Raw genomic sequence first — 24,582 nt, 5'->3', positions numbered from 1 at the left:
TTAAAAAAAAATGTTTTGTCTTAAATTCTCGATAGCCAGAATCTTAATTTCGAAAAATATTGTGAATTACTTGTTATTTGTCTTTGCAACCCATAATATCACAAGTTACACCCTAACTAAGATAGCTTTGTTCTCACTTTTCCACCTACATTTTCCCGTTATATCATGAATTTAGAGGCTACACACTATTTTTTTTTTTTTTATTTTAATCTCGCCTTGAGGTGTATTTGGAGTGCCAGTGTGGTCAGTCACAAATAACCGCTAAAACGTTAAAAAGATAGGTCCACTGAAAGGAGAATGGAAAGATAGTTGGGGGGCCATTTCGACACTAGAGCAAACTCCCTTTATAAAGGTGCTGGGTCTGGTCGTTATCCTCAAGGTTCTCGAAGAGCAAGTTCCGATCGCTAATCCTAGATCAAAGAAAACCAAATCCCCCTAGAAAGGGGCTGCCGGGGAAGAGGCTATTAGGAGGATTGTACTTGTAGACGAGTCCATCGAGTCTTTTGAAAAATTGCTTCGGATAGTACGTCTTGAGAGGAGTCCTCTCTTCAAAGAAAGAAGAGGAAAAGGCTTCTAAAGAAATTTTCTCCAAATTAAATTGAAAAAAAAAAAAATCTCTAATAATTGATATGTGTCACTCTAACGTGTGAGATACACATATTTTTTTAAATATTTAATAGAGTTTCCACCGTCAACTCATTTATTTCTAACGTCGAAAATTTCTCCCTCAAACACATAAAAGAGTCCAAAAGTCTCTCCCCAACTGCTCATCTCCTTTCTCCTTCTCAAACATGATATGAAATAGTGTCACCAGAGGGCATATGGTGCACGTCCAATGTGATAAAATATTTGAATCCTGAATGAAAGTTATAACTTGTGCACCCACTGAAAGTGAAGCACAATTTACGTGTCTTAATATTCTAAAGAATGATATGATTGCTTCAAACCTCAAAATTAATCGAACCGATCCCGTGAACTGTCATTGCTATATCTCTTTGACATGTAAAGAGGCCCCTATTAATTTTGGGGAACACTTTCGGTTCTTCGCCATCTAAGCTATTTTTGAGCAATTCTAAGCAGATATGTGTTATTATAGTCACGTCCAAGTAAAATAGCTACAATTGATCGCCCTCTCCTACCATTTTTAATTAATAAAATAAGATTTTAATCCGGTAATTTTCTTAATATTTCTTTGAGAAATACGTCATCAACTCTTTGTCCATTATTCGTTAAAATGTATTATTATATGTTTATTTATTTATTTATTTTTTTAAAAGGAAAATCCTGGGTGGGCACAATCATTTGCAAATTTTAAGTAGTGTACTATTTGAATTGACTGTTTGCTGGAACTTAGCAGTCTCATGAAAGTGAAGGTGAAGCACATGGGAGAGGAGTGTGGCTCCATCTTTTTGAAGAAGATAAGGATTACAAGTCACAACTTATCAATTAAGGAAAGGATTACTTTAAGAACTCTTTCTTTGTTTGCTTCCAAGTGCTCTCCTTAAATATATAGTTTATTGCTTATACTTGTTATTGTCATTGATAGTTGAACTCACCTCAAGGCCACTCCTACCCAAACATGACCAAATATATTCGAGGGTTATTTTTGTCTTTTCATATTTTAATAAGATAAAAATAATCTTTGAATATAATTATTTGAATATTATCCTATTCATTTCACTTTCTTCTCAAAGATATAATAATCAATTATCATATCTATCAACCTTAATTAAAAAGTCTAACAGGTTAAATAAAAGGCTAGTACATGCCATACCTCTCATTTCCATTTGTTTTAAGTGGTAGCGTCCATCGGCCAATAAATCGGCTATTTTTAAATAAAAGAAAAATTCAAGAGCAAGAGCCAATGAATGCTATGAGATCAACCCAATAAAATAGAATTGGAATAAAGTCTCTAAATAAATATGGACAAAGTTAACTGGGGAGAAAGCTTGTAAGTCTCACCTTGTAAAATGATATAAAAAGGCAGCAAATATCTTAAAAGCCGACTCATGAATGAAGATAATCTTATTTCATTTGAATTGAATAATACCTAGTTAGCTAGTTATAATGAAATAATATTTTTATCCTCGAGTAATATTTAATCATTCATTTGAACCGGGGTGATCTGTTCGGAGAGCTTGATTCATTTAATAAATGCATGTTGTACAGAAAAAGCAAGCACCGACCCGTGAAATGCCTAACTAATATTCAACGGATCGCCCACAGTTTTCGTCTCTTTCCTTCCTATTAGTGCCACTTGCTCAAGCTTCAAACGCTCATCATTGCGATTCTATTCTTGTTTTGATAACTTTTCTTTGATTGAACTCTAAAGAAAGGAGGAGAAGATCATGACCAAAGATAGGAAGATAGGGGTGGCCTTGGATTTCTCAAAGGGCAGCAAGCTTGCTCTGAAATGGGCCGTTGATAATCTGCTCGATGGGGGTGACACTCTCTTTGTGATCCACATCAAGCCCTCTCAAGGCGCCGAGTCTCGCAATAACCTTTGGTCTGCCTCCGGTTCACGTAAAGCTCTTTACTTTGTTCTTTTTTCTTCTTTTTTTCATTCAAAATTTGTGATTTAATTTCTTTTTCTAATCTACTGGATGATGATTCTGATGTATTGATATGGGTTTTGTTGAGCTTGGATGCAGCTCTGATTCCATTGGCAGAGTTCCGTGAACAGGAGGTTGTGCGAAAGTACGAGCTTGACCTTGATCCTGAAGTTTTGGACTTGCTTGACTCTGTTTCTAGGCAAAAACAGGTACCCTTTTCAATAAAATGATTAAATTTAATCATTTCTATAAGCTTAAACTGATTTAATTGAAACCCTTTTACATTATTCACCTTCCATTTCAATTAAATGGAATATTGGTGAATTAACATCTTGATTGGAGTGACTGTGGACTCTGTGTGCCTGTGTATTTTCTTTTGTCATGATTTATTGGTAGGTTTAGTTCATTCTGTGCTGTATTGTGCAGGTGACAGTGGTGGCAAAGATTTACTGGGGTGATGCAAGAGACAAACTCTGTGGGGCTGTTGGAGAATTAAAGCTCGACTGTTTGGTCATGGGTAGCAGAGGCCTTGGTAACATCCAGAGGTATTCAAATCTTTTTTGTTTCTTCATGTCCAAGTTAAGAGAACAGCCAAAAAAGAACTAATTAATTTCTATCAAACTAAAATCTGGTAAGAGTTAAAACTTGTTTGGCAGGTGAATGATTTACACACCCAAAAAAAAAAAAAGGTGAATGATTTGAACAACTGATTCATAATACTCTAGTGTTCATATTTCAATTGTTTGAATATAGGGTGCTCCTGGGTAGTGTGACCAGCTATGTTGTATCGAATGCGGCGTGCCCGGTGACCGTGATCAAGGATCCAATTGCTCCTGGCCATTGATTTGGTAAATGTGAAATTTGCAAGGGGTTGTGTTGTTTGAAATAATGGTGCTCTGTCTCTGTATGCCTTTGCCTGCACAAAGCGATGATATACTTAGACAAGCTCATCTTAATAAAGGGTACTGGTTGAATTTGGAGGTGTGTGAGCAATTTCAAAAATTTCAGGGTGTTCATAGATTTTATGCCTAATTTAAGATCTGTATACATCGTTTGTACATGTTTATATGGCTTACATGGATTAATGTGTCTGACTTTTGCTTGTATTGTGGTCAGTTTCACTATTTGTAAACCATAAATGTCAGAAATGCTAAAGAGAGATCTAGTATGTTTTGTATTACTTCTTGTGATTTATTAGATAAAAGGTTTTATTAGATATATCATACAGTATTTAAGAAGTGCCATGTTACCACTTGCTAGCAAATCTACCTTAAAACTAGTTTCATGTTGGTTAATGATTATCATTTAGACAAAAGAAGAGGCTTTTCTTTGAATGTTGCCGTAAACTCGATGAGCAAAAGCAGCATAGAGCAGGGAATATCCTCTTCATTGAGCAGCTTGACACTAAAATAACTCCAAGCTCTAATTCACTTCAACTTTTGATCACTGCCTAAATATCCACTGCTATCAACTCCAAATAAATTCTTGTCCACCATCTCTCTTTCAAGTGCTTTCGGATGCTTAGAAACTTCTTCAGCGGACTTCTCTCGTCCCCGCACCTTGCTGGATTAAAAAAAAAAAAAAAACACAGGCTGCAGGCTGCAGGCTGCTAACCGGAGCTGCAAGCAAGGGTCACGGGAATTCTGCTCACTGTTAGCCAACTAAATGTAACATGATGAAGATCTTTTATGTTTGTCATTTTACCTTTTCATCTATGAACTTACCTAAAAGTGTGCCATGTCTCTGTTATAGGGATTTTGAGGCAGGATCAGATGCTGCATAACTAACAACAATGTGCTTAATGACATCTCCTCATATGCACTTACCCAAAAAAATAAATCTCCATATGCATTCAAGGCTTGATAGATTTTTCTTTTTCGCTCGTATATTCAGCAAGTGAAGAAAGGATTAATTAAGCTTTGTATACATGATGATAGATCTTTCAGAAATTAAGTAAATTAAACATTAATGTGTAGATAAAAGTAGAGTATACAGGAGTTGCTTGTTTGTAGTTGTTGTATACTACAGGACATGTGCTTCTGTAAGAACAGAAGGCCAGAAACTTTCACTGTGCAGCTAACACATACCAGAGAATGAGAAACACACTTTCCTTTTCTCCCCCAACTTCTCTTCTCTATTAGATCACCTCACTCTCTCTTCAATCAAGATACAGGAAGTTGATGATTAATCAGTGATATGTGTGATTGATTAAGAAGTTAAGCTCGGAGATTAATCAATAATCAGTAGTTAATTATCAAGCAAAACCTTGGTGGTTGATTCATTCATAGAACTAGCCTGTGAGTCTGTGATCATCATTAAGTGTCCAAGCATCCATGGTTACTCTTAAGATTAAACTGTACTAGAGTCTTCTCTAAGGTTCTGCCAATTTTGTGGAGATCATAGAGAATTATTTAATAACGAAAATGTTCTTGGCAGCTGCATTCAAATGCCTATTATTCTATTAACTTCTGCTATCAATGTACCATGATCAAATACGAAGACGGACAAGGATTCACACACAAAATGCAATCATAGAAAATACATATCCACAAAACATAAAAGGCCGATAATCCAATCGAGTGAACCACAAACTCTCTACTTGGGAGCACTTTGTGAGGCTTCCACATGAGCTCTCATATGGGGAAGAAGTTTCTCTTTTGGAGGGCGGCATTCGTTGACAACATCCATATCTTGGAGCTTACAAATCCATTTGTCTAAGATGGGAAATTTCTCTTCAGTAAGCGGCTCTACTCCCACCACTTCTTGCACATTTACAAACCAAAAGGCTACTGTCATTGCTGCGATGTCTAGGTATCCCAGACTTTCACCTCCAAAGAAGTCCTTGAGCTCATTCTCCAGCATTTTCAGCAGCTGAAAATATTCTTCTAGGGCCTTTTCCCTTTCTTCGCCCATGATAACCTTCCTTACTGCTGCGGAGAGCTGCACATATATAAATGAATTTGAATGAACTGCACAGGTTTTAATGCATTATCAACTATAGCGTTCAATTTACCTTTAAAAAATGCTATTTAATAAATTGTTATACGACTAATATATAGTAGGAATGATGTGAAAATGTTGATTTACAGTCGCGTCATCATATTTGCATGGCAGTTTTATAATAGTCAACTAAATAGTATTATTTTTTACCTTTTCATCAATGAACCTCGCCCAAAAGCGTGCTGAGGCTCTGTCTCCAGGATCTTGAGGCAAGAGAGGATTGTCTTTCCAGGTCTCATCGATGTATTCAAGAATGACAAGCGACTCTGCTACTGGTTTTCCATTGTGTACAAGAACAGGGACTTTTCTATGAACTGGGTTGTACTTTAGAAGCAAAGGACTCTTGTTTTTCAAGTCTTCTTCTATGTATTCATATTGTATTCCTTTCAGTTTCAAAGCTAGCTCAATTCTGCGACTAAAAGGGCTTGCCCACATGCCCAACAGCTTCACTTCCTCAACCATGGTGGTTTCTGCACTTGATCAGATCGACTGAGGCTCGTAACTGATATCTATGTCTTTACCCTGTAAGCTTGGTGCCTCTTATAGATAATGTTAATTAAGAGTCTAGTCAATTTACAGTGAAAGTTCTAAAAGTCTAAAATTACCTAACATTCTTGTGGTGGTAACTTGGCCGGCCATCCAAATCTTTGTCATTTTAGTCTTTATAATTGTCATATGGCTCTTTCTTGATAAGTGACCCACTTGCTGATGCCATTGACTAATATTTCCCTAGCTCTTCATGTGTCCATAATAGAGTTAAGATGAATTTTCTTTAATGCATTTTATTAAACTAATATGTGTTTAGAATATATTACAATTTTAGATAAATATCAATTTAATAAATTGAAGTGATAAAAATTTTCCAACTCAAATTGAAGAAAAACTTTGTATAAGCTAATCACCTACTTTGAATTATTTTTAAGATGATTAGCGGGAATAATTAATTTAATCTCTTCTAGGTTTAATGGCCTTCATTTTAACAATCGGGCCTCAACGGAAATGGAAACGGATCTTTTTCATTTCAATGAAATGGAGAGGAGCCTGTTAGGGAAAAGAGTGAGACAAAATTATCTCAATTTTAAAAGATGAGGACAATTTTATCATAATTTTTACACATTTTTGCCTGAATGGCTCATCTACTAGAAAGGATTCATTTTTTGGCCTTAAGTAGATCCCAAAAATATGAATTGGCTATTCTTTGAAAACCATTTCAATCTATGGATGGTCATGAGAAAAAGTCACATAAATATCAATTTAGACAATGAAACTAAATGGACAAGGATCTACTATAATCCCCATACATATAAAAAAGAGATCCATTTGTTAATGCATTTTAGATTTTTTTTTTTTTTTGTGAAAAAAAGGTATTATGATTTGATATAAAAGTTAAAAAATAGTTTTAAATATTTTGAGATATTTGTAAAAAGTGGGAAAAACCAAAAGTAATTGATATAATTAATTCTTAAGGTTGAATTTTATCAACAAGTCGTTGTAGTATAGTGGTAAGTATTCCCGCCTGTCACGCGGGTGACCCGGGTTCGATCCCCGGCAACGGCGTTTCTGTTTTGTGTTTCCTCTGCGAGTCTTGCCTTGGCCAAGAAAAAACAAATATATTCAAATATGTGAGACTGTAGGTCAACAAGAGGTCGTTGTAGTATAGTGGTAAGTATTCCCGCCTGTCACGCGGGTGACCCGGGTTCGATCCCCGGCAACGGCGTATTTTTCTTTTTCGTGTTTTTGTAAAACTCTGACACATGTTATGTTTCCTCTGCGACTCTTGCCTTGCCGGAGAAGACACGCCACCTTCGGATTCCAGAACTTCTAACTTTAACGCCACTTCTCAACTGTACGCGACAAAAACCAAACCACTCCCAAATTCGGTTTTAAGAAAGACAAAAAAAATGTCTCTTCCTTGGCTTCCATGTCATCCGCCACACCACGGCCACCGATGTCCGACGTGTCACTCTCACGCCGGAAACTAACGTCAACGGCCATCCACATCATGGCCTTGGACGGCATCTTCAACGTCAACTCGCTTTTCACCTTCGCGCTCTTCCTCGGCCTCTCGTGGTACCCCACCAACGACCCCAGCTCCACCCTCGTCGGCGGCGCGTGCATAGCCAGCACCGCCATCGCAGAAGACCTCGTGGCCTTCCACGTCTACTCCTTCAGCTCCTTCCTCTTCTCCAGCCTCATCGCCTTGGCTCTCAAGCAGGCCATCAAGATTAGCAAAAGCGGCCATGAAGTTAGGATCGGTGGCCGTGGTGGTGATCAGGTGTTCAGTGTCACCAAGGGGCATCTTAACACGGCCACGTTGCGGGCCGGCATACTCGTTTCTGCATTCGGGTCGGTTTTCGGGTGTGGGTTCTTGATGATGGCACTGGTTGACTTGGTTCAGATCAAGCTGGGGGTATTGGGTTGTGGGAGTTGGTATACTTTCGCAGCAATTGGTCCTCTGGTTATTTTGGTTCCTCTGGCACTCGTCATTTATGTCTTTCTTGTGCTCTACGCTTTTGCTCGCTAGGCCTTTCAATCCAAGTTTGTGTATGAAACATGTTGAACTCAACGTTTGTTGCACAATGATTTCACAATCCACTCAAATCTAAAGTGTTGCAATTGAAATGTTATGGGAAATTTATAATTCTCTGCTTTTTGAAGTAAAAATGGAGAGATGGGGTTGAGATTGTGTAAGAAAATTGAAATTGGAGAGAAAATATTATTGATTAAGGTCTTCTGGATCGACATTAGAAATCTGAATGTTACAAAAATTGTCCACTCTTTTATCTTTCCCTAGCTCAAATCAAGCAATTATTGAATACAATATAATCAACCCATGTCAAATGCCAAAGAATGGGTCAAAAACGTTGGCACAGTTTCTGGATGGAGTGAAACAATTAGTGAGTCAAAAGATCAACACTTGGGAAGATCTGCCGGTGGAGGAAGCAGCTTCTGATTCGGTAGCTTTCCATCTAGGACAACCCAAGCCATCCTCAAACCCCAGCTGGTGTGGACCTCCAGGTGGCAATGCATGAACCAAACCCCTGTTGCCATGTATATAATTACAATTTTAATTATAAATCTTTGGGTTAATTACTTTTTTAGTATTTAGGTTTTCACTTTTTTAATTTTTTCTACTTAAGTTTTAATTCGTATCATTAATGGTACCTCACTTATGAGTAAACATCAATTTAATACCTCTGTCTCTATTCTTTCAGCCAAAGTAACGAATTGCCATGGAAGTGGTTTCAGCCACCCCTACAGCCCGTTTGAGGGTGGCCGAATCACTTCTAGGGCCTCTTGGGGGTGGTTTGGCCACCCCAGATGGTTAAAAATGGATGACCAAAACCACCGCCAAAGGCATTAGAGGTGGCTAGGGTGGTCAAACCATCCTTATACAAGTTACAAGGGAAGGTTTCAGGGTGGCCGAAATGCTCACCATTGCAGTTCGTTAGTTTGATTGACGGAATAGTAATAGAGTTATTAAACTAGATTTTACTCATAAGTCAAGTACCATATATGATATAAATAAAAACTTTTACGTGAAAAAAAAAATAAAAAAATAAAAACTTAAGTACTTAAAAAATAATAAACCCTAAATCTTTTACAAGCTGATATGATAGTCCATAATTGATAAAATAATTTTAAAAAATTGAACATTTTTCTCTAGTCAAGATGTAATGAAATGTATAATGATATTATTATGGTTTTCCTTACTCACCTGGGTTATCTGCTAGAAACCGAATAGCCACCCAACCCCCGGAAGGAATACCCACGGTGTTTCTTTCAACAGGGTCAACAAGATTGAACTTTGCAGGGTCGTTATTGGGATCAAAGTTCCCAAAACCTTGCCCGACCACAAAGAAATTAAAGCCATGCAGGTGGAGAGGGTGGCTCTCAGCGCCAAGAATGCTTGTGTCCTGAATCACAAGCTCCACGCTAGTGTTAAAAGGCAGGACAACTAGCTTTGTCCCATTGCTCACCATTGTGTTGTTTGGTGGGGTGCCCGTATAGTTAAAGGGAAATATGGGACTGGTTGGAAAGTCAGGAGAATAAACTCCTTTGGATTGCCCAAAGAAGTGGGCTTGGAGGAGGGCTGTGGATGGGAGTGCAAAAGATATGTTATTAACAGAAGCTGAGAACATTGTTCCATTTGGCCCTTGGCATGTTTGGTTGTTGTGTTGGCAGGGGATTGTTCCAAGGCCTACTGTGAAGAAGAAGCGTTTGTCGACTTTTTGAGGGACATTTGCTGGGAATTGAGCACTTGCTAAGCTACGGAGTTTGCTTGTGAAATTTGTTGCAGAGGAAGTGTCATTGAGAGGAGGAAGAAGGGGTTTGAAGAGTGGAAGCTTTCTAATGGAAAGGGTTTTGTGTGGAAATTCATCAGATTCATATTCTAGGATTCCTGCAACAGTGGAGTTGTCGAAAGTGCCTAGGCCAGTCACATATGGTCTAGCGGCCATGAAGAATGTGGCGTTTGGGAATTTGGCTTTGGTGTTTAGAACAACATTTGTTGTCTGTCCTGGGGCTATGACAAGTGTGTTGGTCTCAAAAGGTTTGACATAAACTGCATCGACTTCAACAACTGTGAGGCTGTGGTTTGCAATGCTGAAGAAAAGCTCGTCATTGAGTGCAGCATTGATTAGACGTAGAAGATAAGTCTTCCCAGCCTTCACTTTCAGCTTGAATGTGTCTGTCAAATTAGGAAGTGAATTATGAAGGCAATGCTCAAATTTATTATTAAATTACTACTTATTTCAAAAATTTACCTTTAACAGAACAGTTATACAGTGGCCCTGGAAGTCCATTGATTGTATAAGCATCAGAGACATTTGGGCCACCTCCTGTTTGTAGGGCTTGGCTAATTACAGCCTCAGTTTCTACATTCCACCACTCTCCTGAAACGTTTTTTTTGCATTGAAGTTGTTATTGCTATATAGATAATCAAGGAAAAAATATGTAAGACTAAACTACGTGTAGCTAATCATATAGTTGAGAGTACCGAAGATGAGGGGAACTTCCTTGTAGGGTTTGGAAAATGGGTAAGGAACACCACGCTTGGGAAGAATGATAAGAGGACCATACACGGTTGATCTTAGCCAAGATATGTGTGCATGCCACCAAAGAGTGCCTCTTTGGCCTGCAATGGTGAAGTTGTACACATAGCTCTGGCCAGTTTGTATGGGACATTGTGTTACATATGCTGGCCCATCAGCCCACCCAGTTTGAAGCTGTCGAATGCCATGCCTGTTTTAAAGAAAATTTCATTAAAATGATTAAAATATTTATTAAATACTTAAATAATTTTTAAAATAAATAAAATTTAATATAATATATCAGAGTAAAAAAGGAAGCATGTTAATTACCAATGGATGGAGATATTGTTGTGGACATGGTTGACCACCTTGATAAGAAGGCGGTCTCCCTCCCTAGCTACAATGCGAGGCCCAGGAAACTGTCCGTTTACTGTCACAATGCTCTTTCTGTGGCACAGTCGCGTCACATTTTGCAATACAATCTGCAGAAAATAATTCAAAACTGTTAACAGAAAGAAAAAGTTCCAATAAAAAAAAATCAATCAAATTTATGTGCTGAGAGGCATGCAAAAACATACGTCAAACTTGTAGTGCCTGGTTATGCTTGCAAGTGCAAGCTCAGGGATGAGACACAGTGTAATGAACAAGAATAGAAAGACTCCTGGAAATGCTGGTGATGAAGGAAGAAAAACACCCATTTTCCTCTCTCTCTTTCTCTCTTTGAAAGATAATTGGTGAACCTAAAAGCTGCTGCTTGAGTGTGTTCTTGTGCTGAGCAAAGCTACCCTTTGTGGCTACTTATATAGGTGCGAGAAAATGTTTCGTCAAGTAGGTGATGGAGATTAACTTGGCAAGTTTAGACAGAAGAGATTCAGAAGATATATATTAAATGGGTATTTTTTAGAAGGGCCAGCCAGTTGTTAGAAAAAACTATAGAGTGGTTTCAAAGACAATCAATTTCCTTTGACATACGTTCTGCTCAAGTCAAACATTTCCCTTCCTACAAAGTAATAGTCCTAGGATGTTTAGAGGCTTGATCTTTACATTTAACTTTTCTCTAAAAACTCTAACAGGCTCCTAAGTTACTTCAAATTTAACTATTGTTAGATTCACTCTCTATGTGACAAGAGTCAAAAAGTAAAAGTTATATAATTTTTTATGCTTTTTTTTTTTTTTGGCATTCTAAAGTTGTTTTTTCACTCACTTGAACATCGTTTGGCATTCTAAAATTAAACGATTCAAAGCATTAAATGAATTCTATGAATATTTCAAATTGATTAAAGATGGCGATCATTCCAAGCTCTCGACAGTTCCATTTAAGATGATGTCTATCAGTCTATGCCTTGGATACTAGAATTAAGATACTAAATGTAATATTAACTGTACCATTCAAATTCTAAAGAACAATTGAACAACCCCTTAATGAATGCCATCATTCTTAATTTTAATGCTCACCCAGTTTTAATTTTAATGCTCCTATACTTCATTTAATGCTGTCATTTAGTTTTAATGCTCACATGTGCATCAGGGAAACAGATCATTTCCATTTCAAATGAAATTGAGAATATTCATTTAGTGCATACTTTCTAAAATTTGATATTTAATTCATTTTAAAGGTTGCTCTCCAACATTTTGACATATTTCCATAATTAGCAACGACTTATATATATATATCCTAAAAGGATAAGCTAATAGGACGTCAAACCAAATAACACCTATACGTGAAATATTTTAATTGAAAATAAAGGATAAAGTGTAAAGTAAAAGTTAGAACTCATAATCTTGGTTCTAATAGCATTTTAAATCATCACTTTTTTCTGAAGATTGTGCGACATGTGCAATGGGTGCTTTATTTAACACCGACTTTAAAATTTTAATTTTAATTCATAATTAGAAAGCCTTTTAATAGTAAGTTGAAAATCAAACATGATGAACAAATGGAACATCCTATAGTATGAGGTAATTCATATTTTCAAACTTCCGTAAAGATTGAAGCATGAAACGATATATATTGTTGGCATGTAGCTTTCTCAACCGTTGATCTTAATGTGAACGTACGCAAAAGAAAATGTTGCTATCCGGCAGTCGTTTTGAAGGCGGATGCATTCGAACTGTAGTTTTAGCTAAGATTTTCAAGAATAGTTAAGAAACCTCGATCGACTGTTGCTCTTTCTCTCTCAAGTAGGCGAACTGAAGGAAAAACTTATTTACAAAGGACAGCAAAGCTGAATCAGAAGGAAAAAACTTGACAGAGATGGGATTTGATTTTGAAGTCTCTTGCAATCTTGGTGATGGTGAGACACAGGGTCGGCTGGAGCCTGGAGCCTTAGGCGGCCTCCTATATATGGCCCCCAATTAAATAAACTCCTCAATTAATAGATATTAATGAAGATGTTTTTCGTAAAAAAATATCTAAGGCCTTAATTATTGTTAATATTATTTAATTAAGGTCTCAAATTATGGTAAGTAAGTAATGGAGAAAGATATTAATATCAATATTAATGTTTGAGATTTTAAGAGAATTAAACAATATTAATGTCTTTCTCATAATTGAGAAATATGAGAAAGACATTAATATCGTTTGATTCTTTTAAAACATTCAATTCTTGAAACAAATATGACTGGATTTGGCTTCTTCTCTTCTTTTTTTTTTCTTTTTTTTTTGAAAAATATAGAACTTCCATTGGTGAAATTTCATTTAAGGAACATATATGCTTCAGAAACGGAGACCCATGGAGCCTACAGAGAAGACACTAAGCACTGCTACTATGAAAAAGGAGGAAGGGAGTTAGATCTAGAATTTCTCTCCTCGATCTTAAAGTTCTTCTTGGTGTTGTCTAGAAAGAGTTGAAGAGAAGAATTTTACTATAGATGACTGGATTTGGCTTCTATGCGGCCGTCACAATAAAGCATTGAAGCATGCACATCGGGGGTGACCACATCCTAGACCCACTGTTGGTTTCTTTCTCTTTGCTGTGACTGCCGTTTTGATAACGGCATAAGATTCACATGCTGCCTAATTTTACTAAAGCTAAACGATAGTGTTTTGGCCTACAACATCTATGCGGTAGTGAAACCAGATCCATTACAAATTTACAATATATATTTTTTTTTGAACGAAATACATTCCAATTTCATTGATAATAATCACGAGCATAAAACTCTTACATCGTAGGAGCACAAAACCCTGAAAATGTAAATTATAGCCGAAACTATAAGAATACAACATCACCTAAAACCCCCGCTAACTTATGACTAGTTTTCAGTTGAAATAACATATCTGCACAAGACAGATACAATCCAATGCATAGGTAGCGCAAATTCCTCCTCGACCCAAAAGCCAGGATGAAGTTCACGTCCACAACTCGAAGGCTTGGACTAAAAATCACATCCACAACCCAAAGATCTAGACCAAAGTTCAGTTCACATTTAAGCAGGCAGATTGAGGGGCGAGAGCCTTATTACAAACAGAAGCAAGAAAACAGAAATAAAATGTGGGCGAACCAAAGAGGCAGCACCTTATTACAAGCGAATAACATGAATGAAATGCATACAGGGAAAAAAACATGAACAAAGACAATGCAAGGAAAATAAAACAAACGGGAACAGGCACACGCAGCGTGGATGCCGATTGTGCACTCACCGGAAATCGATATCGGAAGGGAGCGATGGAAGCTCGACGCGGTGGGGACGCGGAAAAAGGCCCATAACAGTGGACGGAGGGTGGCGAAGCCGATCTCCAATTGGCCAGAAAACCATCGCAGCAGGGGACGTTGAAGCTCATCGTTGGAGGGGCACGAGGAAAGACCCCACAGCGGACGGTGGATAGCAGAGCGAGCGGAGGAGATTGGCGGCGAACACAAAACAAAACTGGCGAGAGTTTGAAAGAAACCCACAAAATCAACACCCAAACCGAGTGGTACACAGGCAAGGCTACAAGAACAACACACCAAAAACACAACAAAAAAATAGAAAGGAAATGAGCAGAAAACAACCAGAGAGCCCCGCCAGGGACAAAAGCGAAACAAAGCGGAAGGGGCGGCAGAGAAAGGGTAGGGAGGAGGCAACCCGGGCCAGGGACATCAAGTAAACTACTGGCAATCGGTGCAATGGCAGGCAAGGGGGAGGAGGGAAGTAGCAAATGGCCATCCCTCCTCCCCTCACCATGGGGGAGGGGGCTTACCTAAGGCTGCAGTGCTAGAGAGAAAGCGAGAAAACCCTAAAAAATTTTGGACCCAAATTTACAATAATTGATAGCATTAAATAAGAAAATCAAATAATATATTAATATCAAAGTCATTTTTAAATAAAATTCTCATGTTGAAGGTAGAGATATTTTGAGCTTTGTGATGAGCAACCAAAGATTCTCATCCTAATTTACAATACAGCTAATCAGCAATAAATTATAATCCAAAGTTCCAATTGGCAATTGGATAGTCATTGCATGAGATATGGGGGTTTTTTTTCTTCTTCTTCTCTCTCTAACGTGAGACATAGGTTGCTTTTATCCACAAAATATGAATTTATGATTGGATTCCAACCTTAACAAAATTAAATGTTAAGAAGATGGAAAGTCTTTAAATATTTTATTCAATTACAAACTCATTTATAAGTTTCTATTTTTTTTTCTCTCTATTTATTTTTTTTTTTTGAACAATTTTTCCCTTTATTTCTCTATTAAAGTCTTATTCAAATTTTAATTCTTCTTTTCGCCTCCAATTTTATTATTTTCCAACAACTAATTGTTCAAGTTCTTAAAATCATTTCATATCTTAGCAGTGATTAAATAAAAAAAGGAGATGTTAGAAAAAAATGGATATAAAATCTTAATAAGTAATTTATAATCCCAAAAAGTGAGAAGAATGATTTTTAAATAAAAAAATAAATATTATTTAATTAATATTTAAATTTAAGAAAAAAGCCTCACTTAAATATCTCGTTTTAAGCCCCAAAATGTATCGAGCAGGCCTTGGTGAGACAGCTTTGGGTTGCGCCACCTATACCTCCTTACCGAGCAATCTCTCTCTCTCTACAAATATAATACTAAATTGAGAGTTTTTTAAGTTTAAAGAGATATCGCAAAAGCACTGAAAATTGAGGAGGGATAAGTAAAGTTTCTCTAAAAGTAAATTGTGTTTTCTAATCCCGTCCATTTATAGACAATCAAGCAACTCTTCATGAAAAGTTGCACCCTTTCTCCTGAACCTCCATGGAAAGGTAATTGAGTGTGGGATAACCACACTTGATATGGTGTTATCATCCCTTAAACACGTCATCATCACGTTCAACAAAATCTCCAAGAGGCCGATGGACATTGAGAGGAGTTTCAATTGCTTTCAATTATATTAGAATTCATAGGATTTCTTTTCGTACTAACCATTTCTTTATCAGATGATATCAAAATCTGATAACGTAATCATGTCATAATCTGATTCTTATCATGGGATTCACTGTATATTTATATATATGGCCTATAAGTAACATTTTCAGTCTATATCAGGCAATCTAATATACTAATAAAAAAAAATGTAGCGGTACAAAAGATCACAATTACAGTAAACAAAACAAAACAATCATACACAAAAAACAAAATCTCAAGGGGTTAGCCTAGCGGTGGAGACTTGCGGCTTCTAAGAATATTACCCCTTGAGGTCTCAAGTTCAAAACTTCCTAAGTCTTACCGGCCTCTTGAGGCTAGCCACTCGGGCGAAGCTCGTGACTCAATGTTTAATGGTTTGACAGGTGCGGAGTATTAGACCAGGAATTAATTTGGTGGATCTATTCAATGGTTTGAGTGGTGCGGAGTATTGGACCAGGGATTAATCTGGTGGATCTACGCTTGGTTCGCAGCTGACACGCAAAGTAGGGCAGAGCCGGGCTACTGTCTAGCCTATAGGTAAAACCAAGACACACTAATAAAAAATAAAAAATAAAAAATAAAAACACCAAAATTTACATGGTGACAATGGAGTCAAATTTGTCTTCTAGCTATATTCTGAAGGAGGGAGATAACTGGGGCAGGCAAACGATGTTGCTTCTCAACCAAAGTTCATCATCTTCTATGAAGAAGTCAAATGGTAGAAGCCTTCATTCCAGGATACGCTTAGCTTATACTAGCAGAAACCACGTGCAAATGCCTTCCAGACCAGAAACTGAGGAAAAAATAAAACATTATAAAAGTCAGTGCAACTTCGTCTTACATAAGCTATTGCAATCTTGTCCAAGATCTATTTTTGATATCTGAAACTGAATTTCTCTTCCATTTCTTTAACTGGGTTCTTCAAGGAAAAACTTGGTAGAGTTGCCTTCCATGGCAAATAATCATAATACTATTTTGAGTTTCCGTTCACTCTGTTTCATCATCTTCATCCTCTGTGCCTTCTCATTCATCTCATTCCTCTATTGGTGCCACTGCTCAGATTCAGTGCCATGCTACTCCCGTTACCAAGCAACTGAGCAAAAGCAGAATCTGAATCAACCTATTAACCTCCTTACATTCCCATCTGCATGGAATCATCTTTCCTTTTCCTCAGAACCGCCTGCAAAACTGCTTAAGATTGCACTCTTTGTCAAGAAATGGCCTGAAAAATCTCATGCAGGGGGGCTTGAACGACACGCCTTGACCCTACACCTTGCCCTTTCCAAAAGAGGCCATGAGCTTCATATTTTCACCACATTTCCCTCAAACTCTTCCTTCCCGAGATACCCAATGAGGAATTTATATTTTCACCTCTCAAAACCAACAGCTGCGGGTTATCTGGATCAAGCTTCTGTATGGAAGCAATTTCAGACTCAAAATTCATCCGGAAGGCCTTTTGATGTCGTCCACACAGAGAGTGTTGGTCTCAGGCATACAAGATCGCGGTATCTGACCAACTTAGCTGTTTCTTGGCATGGGATTGCATATGAAACCATTCACTCTGACATCATTCAAGAACTTTTGCGACCTCCTAAAGAACAGCAGGCACACGCATTGACTGAAAGAGCTATGAAGGTTGTGGAAGAGGTGAATTTCTTCCCAAGGTATTTAATCTGATTGTATTCAAATCTGATTTGATATTCTCTTGTATTACTATATTTAATTTTCCATCACATTATGAATTTCTTCAGGTATGCCCACCATATTGCTACAAGTGATCATGCTGGAGATGTCTTGAAAAGAATCTACATGATCCCAGAAGAAAGAGTTCATATCATTCTCAATGGTGTAGATGAGGAGCTTTTCAAGCCAGATGTTGCCAAGGGAAATGAATTTAAGAAGAAGTTTGGCATTCCGGTTTCTAAGTTATTAGTTCTGGGAATGGCAGGGAGGTTGGTGAAGGACAAAGGACACCCGTTAATGTTTGAAGCTCTGAGGGAAATGTTCAAGGAAAATGAAACATTCCGGGAAACCAGCGCTGTTCTGGTTACCGGCGATGGTCCTTGGGCCGCAAGATACAGAGATCTTGGGGTAAATGTTCTGGTTCTGGGGCCGCTGGAACAAGCTCAACTGGCAAGGTTTTATAATGCCATTGATATTTTTGTAAACCCAACTCTTCGAGCTCAGGGGTTGGATCATACTCTGTTGGAAGCCATGCTTTCTGGTAAGCCGGTAATGGCTACAAGGCTGGCCAGCATTACAGGGTCTGTGATTGTTGGTACAGAAATTGGCTATACATTTTCTCCAACAGTATCTTCATTAAAAGAGACCCTTTATAGAGCTTGGCTTGATGGCAGGGGAGTTCTGCAGAAGAAAGGTCAGGTTGCTTTTCAGAGAGGTTTGGAGTTGTTCACGGCCACCAAGATGGCTGCTGCATATGAGAGACTATTCCTTTGCATTTCGGATGGTGGGAACAAAAGTGACAATTATTGTCAGTACCACTCTCCACTCAATTAAAATGGGAGCACACGACCAAGGGTGGTGGTCTAGTGGTAAAAGCTTATGACCCCAGGTAGTCAAAGGATCGAATCTCGGGGCGAGCGACAGCATGATGTTTTTTGTTATTCTGAAGGTCCTACTCATGAACTGGAGTTAAGGCTTAGTCGGTTTGAGAAAGCGTCTGCGAATCTTCCACTTTGATAGACCCGTCTAACCCCTTCTTGTCATTGGTGGGTAGGAGGCTTTTGCAATATTCTATCAGGGAGTTTGGATTGGAGGAAGAGGAAAGGGTATAGCATAAAGATATGGAAGCTCTCATGAAGTTCATGTATCACAAAGATAAGAAAGATGGATGTCTCTAATGGATGCGACTTTAATGTGAAGAAAGTGAGCCAGAAGCCAAGCTTGACTCTAATGGAGGTAAGCTTGGTTATTTTTGTTTATTTTCTTTTTTCATTTTAAATTTTCAGCAGTTATAAAACGCAAATTGAAAGATATCAGGCACTGGATATTATTAGGCATAAAAATTCATGGATGAACCATGAAGCATTTATATTGGCATATATATATGTGGAGCAACTCAGGGCCCTCTTCTCCAGCTATTTTCATAATTACAGCTTAAAAAGAGCACATAAACATTGTTCAACTACATTGGCTACTCTTTTTCTTTTTTTTTACTACATTCGTTTCTTATTTATACTGCATATCTGCCAGCATATCACCAAGGCGCCACGAACTCCTGCAGGGGAATACACGTTGTTAAGTAGGAAGACACATGAAATATTCAATTGAAATAAGAGAGAAATTATAGATTATGATACAAGATTCAAACTCAAAATGTTTACTCTAATACCATATTAAGTAACTTATTATCTTGAAAGCTCAAGCAAAAAGAAAATTGTGAATTTAACCCGACTGATTTTTAGTTTTTTTTTTTTTTTTTAAAAAAAGTAAAAGTTGTCGTTATGCAAGCATGGCAAAACAATTACATAATTTTCAAACATCTATAAGAATTCCGCAAGCAGTTAACATGAAGTCATCTCCCCCACTATTTTCCACGCCACGTTTCTCATATTCTTTCTACTTTCCCACAAAAGAAGCCATAAAGCAGGGAATCCATCTTTTCTTACCCATTCCCCACAAGAAGTCAAAAGAAAAAAAAAAAAAACAGAGAAGGAGCTTCAGAAACAAGTAGTTAAAATTTTTGCCTATGGTGTTTTTTGTTTTCTCTTCTCAAAACAAAAATCTCAACAGATAGCCAAAATACAAAATACTCTTAGAAACACAAAACCAGTTTTTACCAACATGTCACATCAGAATATTTTTAAGCAAAAAAGAAAAAACACTCCTAAAAACACATTAACAAACAAAAGCCTTTACTTTATATAAGTTGTCGCCATACATTGTTTCCACATTCTTGGTGAATTTATGGAGGTGTTTGATACAGTAAGAAGGATCAACCTACCTCCTACTCTATACAAATTTTTCCATTTACGTACCTGGAAAACAGATGGAGAATTCTTATGCCTACTAAGGCAGCCCTAATAATAAAGTGAACCTACAGAAATGACAAACAGTAAGCATATATTAGCATACAATCTTTTCTTTAATTTGCAACCAAAATCTTTTATCTACAGCATCATTACCTTGCCACCAATTTCCTCGAGACGCACTGTTTCCATTTTCATCTTCTGCCCCATTTTCCTTGAACTAGCTCATCACAAAGATATGACTCACAATCAGTCTCACATATCATATCATGAACAAAATCAGGTGGACAATATCACAGAATCATATATATATATGTATATCAATTATCAACTGATCAAGACTCACTAGAGGGTATCCAGAGGTTTGGGTACTTGGGGACTGGGAATAGATGTCTTGCCCACCATAATAAAGAGATGAACTTAGATGACATGGTTCCACTCTTTCTTCTTGGAAAATTGAACTCCTGTCCTTGTTGGGTATGCTACAGCGCGCACCCCCGCTACTGATAGCTATATAGTTTGAGAAAAACGCAAAGTTTTGAGGCAATATTCTCCAAACAAAGTTTTTGCATTAAAGGTACTACTCATAACTTTGTTACAAGCAGATGATAATTCTGGAGATTTCAGGGAAGCATAACCTATAACTAGAAGTTTGCAGAATGTGAAAAATGCATCCTTACTATCAGTAAATGAAGGTTCAAATAATTTTAGCTCTTCTGAATGTAGGTGCTAGAATTGAGCAAAAATGGCATGCACTTAAGCAATAGGTATTCTGGAAGAAAATTTTTCCTCTGCAATAAGGTCCATTATATTCTTGATGTGGCGAAAGAAGTATAGAGGAACAGCAAAAGGAACTAAATAAGTCTTATTCTTGATTTGGCGAAAAGAAGTATGGAGGAACAGAAAAAGGAACTAAATAAGCCTTATTCTTGATGTGGCGAAAAGAGCATGGAGGAAGAGCAAAAGGAACTAAAAGAGCCTTGATCATGAACCTGGAGTCCCTTGTTTCATGTTCCATGTTTGAATTTCTGGATTTTGTTTTTGCCAAGATCCTGTTACCTCAGCGCTCGAGGAGTTCTTCTCAACCACCTAAAATCACAAAATGAAGAGTTTAGGAATTAATGGCGCACAGAAATCCCCTGGAAAAGCTGATGTCTTCCCATGAAGAAAGAGCTGGAATTGTACTCTCAACTCCTCCTATCCATCTGATCCTGGCTGCATAAATCCTATTTTTGCCATTTATACACTTAACTTGGGTGATCTCTTGGATTTAAAAACAAACAATGAGTATAGTAAAGAGCCAAATAATAAAATGCAAGAACTACATTCATGGGAGAAAACATCCTCATATTTATAGCCAAATATCAAGTAAATTTTCTAAGTCTCTTGGTTTTGTCAAAAGTTCCTCAACCAAACATTCAAAACATGAACAAGCAGGGGAGAAAAAAAATCCTCATATTTTTGAAGCCAAACTTCAGTAAATTTTCTCAAGTCTCTTGGTTTTGTCAAAAGTTCCTCAACCAAACATTAAAAAAAATGAACAAGCAGGGGAGAAAAAAAATCCTCATATTTTTTAAGCCAAACTTAAGTAAATTTTCTCAAGTCTCTTGGTTTTGTCAAAGGTTCCTCAACCAAACATTAAAAAAATGAACAAGCAGGGGATGTTTGGCCAGGAAATGGGATCTACTCCACAATTTCTGGAGCACAAACAAACTAATTAAAGTAGGCCTATTACCATTCTATATGATCAAACCAAGATTACCTTTTCAGGTTGTGATGCAAGTTCCCAATTAAAATATGGACTATTTTCTTTCTTCACTTCAAGTTTTGTAGCCATGTAATAAAGTCCACAAAAGTAACCAAAGCAACAATAACAACAACACATCACTTGAATTCTGAAAAGAATTTCCAAATCAGACCAAATCAATCTCTTCCCTGCCTTTCTCCAATACTATGCTTCAATATAAAAACAAAGTATGCATAATTTGCAATAAGGAAAATCTATTATAATAAACAAAAAGAAAAAAGAAGAGGAAGAACTTCAGCAAAAGAGATAATGCAAATCCTGACCAACACAACAACAAAATAACCGAAACCCAATACATGAAATTGAACACAGTAAGCTTATACCGCTGGTGGAGGCGGAAAAATGGACGCAAAAGTTCCCGCCGCCGATGATGGCGGCGACTCCTTGGCACCAAAAAGATCAGCAGTGAATGAGGAAGGTGAAAACCCCTGCTGCTTCTTAGTACCCTCCATTAACTCCAAAAAAAAAAAACAAGAAGTTGAAACAAAGAAAGACCCAGATGAAAGACAAGGAAAAGACTTGCAGAAAAAGAAAGCCCCAGTAGAAGATCACGGTAGGTGAGGTGAACCTAAATTGCTTCACAAACCCTCATATTTATAGTGACAGCCTCACAGAAGACGGCACTGAACTGTGCCGCCCATGTGCCATCATCACCAAAAAGAGAAAGGTGGCTTCCTCTTACAGTATTTTACAAGATTTCGTACTCATTCTATCTCAAAGCCCGAAATTTCCTCACTCTCTACCGCTCCCACTTTCTCTTCTCTGCACAATATAATATCATATCATCTTATTTTCCACGAAAAATAACGGATAAGTGCCACGCGGGGTCCATGGATGGTCCCCACGTGGGCTTAGAATTTATCGCCATGTGTCCCCAGCGGACAATTGCAACCCCTCTCCATTGCTCGAGCTCTGGGAATCACAGAACTTGGTGTCCATATTATCGGACCCCATTTTCCTTCTCCTAGCCAATGGGTCTTTTCCGGAGTGATTTTCTCGGATATTGGCTCCCAAGGCCTTTGAGAGGGTGAGAAAGTGAAAGAAATCTGAGTGTTTCTTGATCCCACAAGAAGATAACAAGATAAGATTGTTTTTCCCACTCAACCTTATTCGGATATGCCATCAATCATCATCGTCTCTACTGTCCGAAATAGTTGACACTATTCTTAAATATCAAAGTAGATTCTATGATGTCTATAAACCATGTACCAAATACTCTATATGTCAGCCTTCTGATGGTAGGAAATCTCACATACCATCTGATTTCCGAGGAAGATGAACTGAACAGGATTAGAATAAGTATCATTCCATTAAAAAGAAAATTGATTGAGAGTAAAAATGTATGCAGCCCAATTATCACTGCAATAAACTTTAAGAAATTATTCATCTTGGGATGAAATTCAGATGTTGGCAAGTTTTAGAAAGAAAAAACAAAGGGTTTTGTTTATAAAATCTGGACAACATCAAACTTCTTCTATACCCATTTGTTGCTATAACATATTCTGGAGGATCTAAATATTTGTAATATTTTTTTACTCTGAGCCTCTGAGGTGGCTGTTCTTGGATTGGAGTGAAAATTCCATCTTAGTAAGAGCACAGAGAGTACAATTATTGTTTTAAATAAGTTTTTAATCCTTAATTTAGAGGTTGATGAGCTTGCTTTACTCAAGTAATTGGCTTCTGCCTCCACTCCTCGCCTACGCTTGACTAGATATTCCCGCGCACTCATTTGCATGGTCACGTCTACATGATTCTGTATTTTTTTTTGTCCTTGGGTCACCACCACATGAACACGAATTAAAAAATAGAGAGAATTGCAAAATCAGTTCTTTTATATAGCTTCATCAACTTGCAAATTAGCTCAAATAGACCCTCCACCCAATTCCTATCTTGAATTTTTTACAGAAATTGTTAAATGCCACGTTGAATCCTTGTCTAAATTGCATGCAATTTGTCATCGTTAGAACGGTGCTCGTGCCATTTGAATGCTAAGGTTTTTCACCATTTAAAGAGTTACTTTATATCGTCTGAACGATAAATTTTCCTTTGAGATATCGTTCAAACAGGATCATAAATATTTTTTTTTGATTACTTTATTTATATTGAAAGAGTTTTTAAATAGACTACAATTGGATAATAATACCTAAAATGATAACACTTCAATAATCAAACTTTAATACTAGCTTTAATAATCTAATTCTAATGAATTGGAATTCCATTTGACTTAACTATTAAACCTATTTCACCCTAATCTTATACCTATAGCCTATATGCCATCAAGGGGACCTATCTAATAATTATTTTTATTTTTTTTTGTGATGCGACATTTGGTGGATTTATCCTATTCCTAGAGAAACTGATATAGTAGTATGGGATTTGTGAATCCTACCTGCTCTTGGTCACTTCTGCCTGATATCTTTGGGTTTGTCCTTTCTTCTTCACATTCCTTCCTATTTTTTTGTTTTTGGGTCACGTCCACATCATTTCTTTACTTACACGTAATAAAACATTTTCTTAGTTTTGATTTTTAGTCTGCCTCCCCCCCAACCCCCCCAAAATAATTCTGCCTCACATGGTGGCTCCCCATCTCCTTTGTTGAGGATCAAACATCGGACTCACAACGTGGCTGGCTGGTTGCTTTTTAAATGGACGAATGCTATCTTCTTGCATTATCTTTTCAAGCCTTTATTTTTTTTTTTTTACGAGCAATATTATTTAATAGATTTGTGTATAATTATAAGATAATTAGATAGCGTGACAATGAAAATCAACCCTTTGAATAATACCAAAAAAAAAAAAAAAAAACTTTATGTATGATAATTCAATACACATGAAATTTTAA

The 24,582-nt window shown here is 37.2% G+C and overlaps 5 protein-coding genes and 2 non-coding genes across 7 annotated transcripts; 4 read left to right on the top strand and 3 right to left on the bottom strand.

Annotated features, from left to right (window-relative positions):
• The first annotated feature begins 2,113 nt into the window (after positions 1–2,113).
• LOC132163258 (universal stress protein PHOS32-like) lies at positions 2,114–3,732 on the top strand. The gene is made up of 4 exons (XM_059573470.1): positions 2,114–2,523; positions 2,652–2,761; positions 2,979–3,097; positions 3,306–3,732. Exons 1-4 carry the CDS (start codon positions 2,349–2,351, stop codon positions 3,394–3,396), a joined length of 495 nt encoding a protein of 164 aa, XP_059429453.1. The 5' UTR covers positions 2,114–2,348; the 3' UTR covers positions 3,397–3,732.
• An 84-nt stretch (positions 3,733–3,816) lies between these two features.
• Positions 3,817–6,152, bottom strand: LOC132163257 (glutathione S-transferase U7-like). Its single transcript, XM_059573469.1, has 2 exons — positions 5,703–6,152; positions 3,817–5,492 (listed from the first exon to the last, which is right to left on the bottom strand). The coding sequence occupies exons 1-2, from the start codon at positions 6,012–6,014 to the stop codon at positions 5,148–5,150; spliced, it is 657 nt and encodes a 218-aa protein (XP_059429452.1). The 5' UTR covers positions 6,015–6,152; the 3' UTR covers positions 3,817–5,147.
• Positions 6,153–7,037: 885 nt separating this feature from the next.
• On the top strand, positions 7,038–7,109 carry TRNAD-GUC (transfer RNA aspartic acid (anticodon GUC)). The gene has a single exon. It is a non-coding gene; the product is annotated as a tRNA-Asp (tRNA).
• Positions 7,110–7,197: 88 nt separating this feature from the next.
• TRNAD-GUC (transfer RNA aspartic acid (anticodon GUC)) lies at positions 7,198–7,269 on the top strand. The gene has a single exon. It is a non-coding gene; the product is annotated as a tRNA-Asp (tRNA).
• Positions 7,270–7,300: 31 nt separating this feature from the next.
• On the top strand, positions 7,301–18,461 carry LOC132163106 (uncharacterized). Its single transcript, XM_059573304.1, has 5 exons — positions 7,301–8,073; positions 9,738–9,771; positions 9,853–10,104; positions 16,885–17,608; positions 17,696–18,461. The coding sequence occupies exons 1-5, from the start codon at positions 7,474–7,476 to the stop codon at positions 18,459–18,461; spliced, it is 2,376 nt and encodes a 791-aa protein (XP_059429287.1). The 5' UTR covers positions 7,301–7,473.
• On the bottom strand, positions 8,245–11,335 carry LOC132163256 (laccase-17-like). The gene is made up of 6 exons (XM_059573468.1): positions 11,164–11,335; positions 10,916–11,067; positions 10,552–10,796; positions 10,319–10,447; positions 9,271–10,242; positions 8,245–8,593 (listed from the first exon to the last, which is right to left on the bottom strand). The coding sequence occupies exons 1-6, from the start codon at positions 11,281–11,283 to the stop codon at positions 8,463–8,465; spliced, it is 1,749 nt and encodes a 582-aa protein (XP_059429451.1). The 5' UTR covers positions 11,284–11,335; the 3' UTR covers positions 8,245–8,462.
• A 469-nt stretch (positions 18,462–18,930) lies between the features above and the next one.
• On the bottom strand, positions 18,931–22,738 carry LOC132164117 (uncharacterized). Its single transcript, XM_059574541.1, has 6 exons — positions 22,064–22,738; positions 20,926–21,022; positions 20,280–20,443; positions 20,090–20,153; positions 19,943–20,001; positions 18,931–19,182 (listed from the first exon to the last, which is right to left on the bottom strand). Exons 1-5 carry the CDS (start codon positions 22,190–22,192, stop codon positions 19,985–19,987), a joined length of 471 nt encoding a protein of 156 aa, XP_059430524.1. The 5' UTR covers positions 22,193–22,738; the 3' UTR covers positions 18,931–19,182; positions 19,943–19,984.
• Positions 22,739–24,582: the final 1,844 nt, after the last annotated feature.

Source organism: Corylus avellana, chromosome ca10, assembly GCF_901000735.1.
Source record: "Corylus avellana chromosome ca10, CavTom2PMs-1.0".
Taxonomy (NCBI): domain Eukaryota; kingdom Viridiplantae; phylum Streptophyta; class Magnoliopsida; order Fagales; family Betulaceae; genus Corylus; species Corylus avellana.
Note: the sequence above shows the minus strand (reverse complement) of the source record. Positions and strands in the feature narration are given on the sequence as shown.

What these genes read in the sequence shown, in the direction of transcription:
- LOC132163258 (XM_059573470.1), top strand. Translation starts at nt 2,349, where the DNA reads ATGACCAAAGATAGGAAGATAGGGGTGGCCTTGGATTTCTCAAAGGGC. An exon ending in TTGGTCTGCCTCCGGTTCAC is followed by an intron (nt 2,524 to 2,651) that starts GTAAAGCTCTTT and finishes GCTTGGATGCAG; the next exon opens with CTCTGATTCCATTGGCAGAG. An exon ending in CTGTTTCTAGGCAAAAACAG is followed by an intron (nt 2,762 to 2,978) that starts GTACCCTTTTCA and finishes TGTATTGTGCAG; the next exon opens with GTGACAGTGGTGGCAAAGAT.
- LOC132163257 (XM_059573469.1), bottom strand. Translation starts at nt 6,014, where the DNA reads ATGGTTGAGGAAGTGAAGCTGTTGGGCATGTGGGCAAGCCCTTTTAGT. An exon ending in CGAGGTTCATTGATGAAAAG is followed by an intron (nt 5,493 to 5,702) that starts GTAAAAAATAAT and finishes ATATATGTGCAG; the next exon opens with CTCTCCGCAGCAGTAAGGAA.
- LOC132163106 (XM_059573304.1), top strand. Translation starts at nt 7,474, where the DNA reads ATGTCATCCGCCACACCACGGCCACCGATGTCCGACGTGTCACTCTCA. An exon ending in TGCTCTACGCTTTTGCTCGC is followed by an intron (nt 8,074 to 9,737) that starts TAGGCCTTTCAA and finishes TTGTGTTGGCAG; the next exon opens with GGGATTGTTCCAAGGCCTAC. An exon ending in GCCTACTGTGAAGAAGAAGC is followed by an intron (nt 9,772 to 9,852) that starts GTTTGTCGACTT and finishes AATTTGTTGCAG; the next exon opens with AGGAAGTGTCATTGAGAGGA.
- LOC132163256 (XM_059573468.1), bottom strand. Translation starts at nt 11,283, where the DNA reads ATGGGTGTTTTTCTTCCTTCATCACCAGCATTTCCAGGAGTCTTTCTA. An exon ending in CCAGGCACTACAAGTTTGAC is followed by an intron (nt 11,068 to 11,163) that starts GTATGTTTTTGC and finishes TATTTTCTGCAG; the next exon opens with ATTGTATTGCAAAATGTGAC. An exon ending in AACAATATCTCCATCCATTG is followed by an intron (nt 10,797 to 10,915) that starts GTAATTAACATG and finishes TCTTTAAAACAG; the next exon opens with GCATGGCATTCGACAGCTTC.
- LOC132164117 (XM_059574541.1), bottom strand. Translation starts at nt 22,192, where the DNA reads ATGGAGGGTACTAAGAAGCAGCAGGGGTTTTCACCTTCCTCATTCACT. An exon ending in CATGAAACAAGGGACTCCAG is followed by an intron (nt 20,444 to 20,925) that starts GTTCATGATCAA and finishes CAAACTATATAG; the next exon opens with CTATCAGTAGCGGGGGTGCG. An exon ending in AAACCTCTGGATACCCTCTA is followed by an intron (nt 20,154 to 20,279) that starts GTGAGTCTTGAT and finishes GTGATGAGCTAG; the next exon opens with TTCAAGGAAAATGGGGCAGA.